Source organism: Schistocerca americana, chromosome 4 (assembly GCF_021461395.2).
Source record: "Schistocerca americana isolate TAMUIC-IGC-003095 chromosome 4, iqSchAmer2.1, whole genome shotgun sequence".
NCBI classification, from domain to species: Eukaryota; Metazoa; Arthropoda; class Insecta; order Orthoptera; family Acrididae; genus Schistocerca; species Schistocerca americana.
This window is the reverse complement of record NC_060122.1, coordinates 333,426,981-333,432,980: the sequence shown is the minus strand read 5'-3', so window position 1 is coordinate 333,432,980 and position 6,000 is coordinate 333,426,981. Positions and strand designations below refer to the sequence as shown.

Genomic DNA, 6,000 nt, shown 5'->3' with positions numbered 1-6,000 from the left:
GGCTGACACAATCCCCCCCTCCCCTGGTCGCAACCCAGCACCAACTCATAGTCATTCTCATTATTGTGAGAATAACCAACTGTGAACTGCTACTGTTATTCCATGGATGTCCTGTGTCTGCAGTGATACTTTGTGATATACACAATCAACTACCACAGTCAAATCAAATAACACATCTAACGTGTTGTTTAATCCGGTTTCAGTTGTTGACCCATTTCCAATGCCAAATATGTTTAAAATTTTCTACATTCTCTCTCTCTCTCTCTCTCTCTCTCTCTCTCTCTCTCTCTCTCTCCCCCTTTATTGACACTACACACATCAGAAATATTACTAAGAGCAAGCTACATGATACAGTTACACATATGAAATATTTATACACTGGTTTGAGGAAAATAATGGCAAACTGTCTTCAAAGGGGCTCTGTCACAAAAAGAATGTGGGGTGTCCCACACTGCCCACTACGCACTGTATTAAGCACTGAACTCCAATCAGTTCACAGAATATGAATGATCTACTCTGCTGTTTGCAGTGCAACATGTATTAATGTGACACAATGATCATGCCAACAGTAAAATTTATCAAGTGCCCACACAAGGAAAGGAACTTCAGAAACTTTTGTAGGAACATGCCAGTCAACACTGGCCTGAGGATATTTGGATTTGCTGATGAGTGTAGCACAGTTATATTTTTTGGCATTCTACACAAGACCACTTGATTAAAGAAACAATATATTTATCATCACCCTCTAAAATAAACAATATTCTCTGACCCCCTCCCCAGTCAACCAGCAACAAGACAACACACACACACACACACACACACACACACACCACTAACCTTCACTGGACTTGACACGTCTGAAAATGTAAGCCAATCAATGATCTCTGGGTCAACACCAGACAATGTAGCACATCTTCTCATGGATTCAATAACTGTATTGAATTCTCTTCTGTTTTTTTCAAAGTCATCAATCTTATCCTGTTTTGGGGCACGCTGTTGCTGATGATCTGATGTAACCTGAACCTGCTGCTCTCGTTCATCCTGAAATATAATATTTTGTCTTATGTTTCAGTACGAATTTAATAACCAAGAAGAGCAATAGATTTCCACCATAAATCCTTTCTTATTACTAAAGTACCTTCATACTCATCATTTGAAACATCTTCACATTTGTCAGTTGTGGTTTTCTTCATTCTCATCCCTTCTATTTTTTTTTTTTTTGCAATTATTATTCTAACTGTTTTTCATAATCATTTGAAACGTTTTTTAATAATCAAACAATGATAAATCAAGGATGGAACGTAACAACACTGAGTCGCAGATAGGTACAACGAAACGACTGTCACAAAGTGTGCTTCCGCAATCATAATATCGTTTATTAATAATTGTCATATCTAGCATTTTCAATTACTTTAATGTTCAATTCTGAAACACATTTTTATTCATCGTAGTTGTTTCCCATTTCTGAGAGCTGTTTCTAGACTAAGATATATCACTAATAACCATAACAACAATGTAGCAAAATTTTGGAGATTTGTAGTAAGTCCTATGGGACCAAACTTCTGAGGTTATCAATCCCTAGGCTTACACACTATTTCATCTAATTTAAGCTAACTTATGCTAAGGACAACACACACACACACACACACACACACACACACACACACACACACACACACAAACACACCCATGCCCAAGGGAGGACTCGAACCTCCAACAGGAGGAGCTGCGCGAACTGTGACAAGACATCTTAGACCGCGCGGCTACCCCGTGTAGCTGTAGCAAAATTAATCAACAGTATATCCAAATTACAATCAATGTCTGTGTAATTATAACCACAATCTGAAACGTATGAAACATGGGCCTTAAATGCTGGATTCATCAATACTTTACTAATAATTTGAGAAAAGCAACACCATGTACCAATTCACACACAGTGAAAGACGTTATTACCTGTCGTACATGAGAGAACTGGTACTCCCTGTGCATTGTGCACTGATCATGTTTTTAAGATGTCTTGCAACATACACACAAACATAGCTCTTTTTGAATAAAGTTCCAGGAATGTGTTGAAAAAAAAATTTCTATTTCATGGTTTAATATTTTCATGGTGTATAACTTTGCTATTAGTAGCTCAGCTGAAATCACCCACATTGCCTCAAATGCTTAAGAATCACTATAGTCTACACTGAACTACGTCACACAACAAAAGGTCATATGTGACCAATTGGCACATTTGTATATGGACTGTCATGTCTGAAGAAATATTGTTATACAGTGCACTGAGCAGCAGCCTGCAGTAAATTGAGACAATAGAAATTGACACACTTGTAGCAGGATTCCAACTATGCAAATGCTCAGGGTGAAGCTGCCTGAGTCTGTTACTGACCTGCAAATGACACACACACACACACACACACACACACACACACACACACACACACACACACACACACACACACTCTCTCTCACACTCACAAGTAATATACACATACACATCTATATAAATGTATGTATAAACAAACATATTCATTGCCAGCTTTGCAGTCACTATACCAGTATAATAATCATCATGCCCAATGATTGCTTACATCTATTAGGCATGTTGGACATTTTGTGAAATTTCAACTCACACATGAGAATGAATACACAATCATGATTGTGTAAAATAAATGAATAGGAGACTAATTTGCAGTCTAATTGTGAAAATTTATTTCAAACAGGTTGCCTCTGTAGCAGGAATGCCATGAGTCCACGATTGTACTCGTGAACTCATGTACTTGCGTCCCTTTGTGAGTGATTCTCGCCCTAAGACACTCAAGTGACAAGTGGGCAGCAGTGGAAATTTGTCAAGTTGATGAGCACACAGAGATGGCAAATTTGGAGATGATGTCACAGGACTCGCTGCAGAGCTTAAAAGAAGTATATGGAGCACATTTCTGATATCTCTCTTTCTTTCTTTCTTTCTCTTTCTCTCTCTCTCTCTCTTTCTTTCTTTCTCTCTCTGAAGTTTCATAATATAGCAATTCATGTTGTTTCACATCACGTGCATAGTTCCATTATGGTACTATAAGTTCAACAGAGACAATAATAGCAGTTCAAGACATTAATTTTTTCTTCTGGAATAACAAACACCTCACTCTTAGATCCCCATTAGTATCTAAAGAAATTGTTTCATTATTGACTGCTAATGCCCCAAGTCATCTTTCAAACATTTCGCTTGACAGACAGAAAGGAACGATTATCCCCTCTCCCTTCCAAAATTACCCCACTCCTCCAACCAACAGATAAGCATGTCACAGAAAGCTTCAAATGTTATGAAAGAAAAGCATAAATAAATATGGTACTCGGCAGCAAAGAATACAAAAATATTCAGCAGAAAAAAAAAAAAAAATAAATTTGACTTACAGGAAGCTTGAAATAACCTCCTTCCTTCAGGTGACTATCAATCCACCCAAAGAACTAATAAACAGCTACTACTACTTCAAGGTTACCCTCCATTCAGAGGCTGTTGCACACAGCAACTGTTATATTGACTTGTAAATAATAGATTTCAGCTATCAGTCGTCCTTTGGAATTTTTATTGGCAGATCTAGAATTCAGCTAGAAACTAGCCATTCTCAATGCACTATCATTTTTGATAAATGCATTGATGGCTAGTTTCTAGCTGAAATCTAGATCTGCCAATAAAAATTCCAAAGGACGACTGATAGCTGAAATCTATTATTTACAAGTTACTACTACTGCTACTACTTTGTGCTATGTCATCAGCTTCCCATGTCATTGTTTCATATTTGTAGCAATGCTACTGGTACAATATATTTTCATACAAGATCAGTTATCCAAACATCTTCATCCCAAACTGTTTCAGGTACCTAATACTCTACTGCATTTAAAAAATCCAGTTCTGTAACTATTAGAAGTGTGATGGGAATTCAGACATGAAGTCCCCCCCCCCCCCCCCCCCCATCGAAAACAGAGTCATCAAGTTTCCTGCATTGCCATGCTTGTTCTGCTGTAGATGTGATTTTGATCCCTCTCATTCCTTACATACAGTTTCTCCATCAATTCTATATGGAACAATATTGGTATGGCAGTCAATTTAATCATGTGAATATTTCTAGCTATTGCAAGCTGTACTGTATTTTGGTATTTTGAACAGTTTGGGTTAAGAACAATTCTTTGGTAAATTCTGCCTTAAGAAACCCTACATTAGAGAAAACAACTGTTTGATAGCAACACTGGCCAATTCTGAATACCAGCAGCAAACATATTTTAACATATTTTAAATGACGGGACATATCTAACAAGTGTAAAAATGAAACACTGGAGGGACCAGGTAGGAATATCAACAATATTATCCAGGTAGGAATATCAACAATATTATGTAAAGGATGGATTGCTACTCACAGAAAAGATGGCATGCTAAGCTGCAGAAACTCACAATGAAAATATTTCACCCATTAAGATTATGGTCGAAGCCTTCATCAGAAGTAAGCACACATTCACACAAGTCAGCACAGCAATCACACCTCACACACATACAACTGATATCTCCAGCCAGAATGCAACAGTCATGTTGAACAAAAGCAGCAATCCAGAGTGGGGTGGGGTAAGGGAAAGGTTAGCAGGGTACAGGGGGAGGGGTGGGATGGGGGATGGAGAAGGGTGCTTTCTGGCAGAGCAAGGAGAAACTACATTGTGGCAAGACAAGGCTGCCAGGTGCAGTAATCAGGAGGCTGCGGGGAGGGAAGGGGGATGGCAATGGTGAGTGGGAAACGAGAGAGGGGCAGAGAATGGGAAAAAGACTTGTGGGTGCACTGGCAGAGAGTGGTGCACAATGAGGGTGAGGGGTTATGAACTAGGAGGTGATGTACAACAGAGGAGGTGGAAACTGTTGGGTGGAGGGTGTGGCAACAGTAAGTTACCATAGGTTGAGGCTGGAATCAATTAGGGAATGGAGAACATGTTGTAAGGGTAACTCCCATGCGCGCAGTTCACATAGCTGGTCGTGAAGGGGAGGATACAGATGGGCCGAGTTGTGAAGCAGCCATTCAAATTAGCATGTGCTGTTCAGCTGCATGTTGTGCCACGGGGCAGTATATTTTGTTCTCGGCCACACTTTGGTGAAGGCTTGTACATCCCGTGAACAGCTGGTTGGTAGTCATATCAATATTAAAAGTTGTGCAATGATTGCAGCACAGCTGGTATATAACTTGGCTGCTTTCACAGGTGACCTGGCTTCTGATGGGCTAGGGTAAACCTGTGACAGGACTGGTTTAGGAATTGCTGGGGGTGGGAGGGTGGATTTGGCAAGTCTTGCACCTGGGTCTTCACAGGGGTATGATCACTATGATAGGGTTTGGGACTGGGAATGGCATAAGGATGGATCAGGGGTAGGGTGGGCAACAGACCTCCACTCAGGGAGGGATGGGAAGGATCTTGGGTAGGATGTCCCTCTTCTCATGCCATGATGATAGGTAACCAAAGCCCTGACAAGGGAAGTGGTTCAGATGTTCCAGCCTGGGGTGATATTGGCTGATTAGGAAGGTGCTCCTTTGTAGCTGTTTCTTGGGGGTGGTGGGAGGATCAAGGGTGTGTGTGGATATGGAATTGGAATCTGTTTGCGGATTAGTCTGGGGGTAGTGCCTGTCTATGAAGGTCTCTTTGAGACCTTCAGCATACTGAAAAAGGGAGTTTTTATCACTCAAGATACACCATCCCCACGGAGCAAGGCTGTTTGGGAGCAATTTGTTGGTGTGGAAGTGTTGGCAGCTCTTCACTGTACATACTTTTGGTGGTTGTTGATTTAAAATGGGCAGAGGTGTGGATGGAACCATCAGAGAGCAGGCAATCAGCATCCAGGAAGGCGGAACACTGAGTTAGGCGGGCCACTTGAAGAGGATGGGAGAGAAGGCGTTGAGGTTGTGAAGGAATGAGGAGAAGGTGCTTTGGTTCACGAGTCCATATCAAGAAGATGTCATCAATGAACCTGAACCA

At 40.6% G+C, this 6,000-nt stretch overlaps 1 protein-coding gene across 1 annotated transcript in view; it reads right to left on the bottom strand.

Moving 5' to 3' along the window:
• Window positions 1-511: 511 nt before the first annotated feature.
• LOC124613451 overlaps window positions 512-6,000 on the bottom strand; it is a 141,447-nt gene continuing 135,958 nt past the window's right edge. The window contains exons 13-14 of the mRNA XM_047142154.1: window positions 838-1,041; window positions 512-697 (exon numbers count right to left, since the gene is read on the bottom strand). Coding sequence (XP_046998110.1) covers window positions 512-697; window positions 838-1,041 — 390 coding nt within the window. The remainder of the gene's footprint in view (window positions 698-837; window positions 1,042-6,000) is intronic.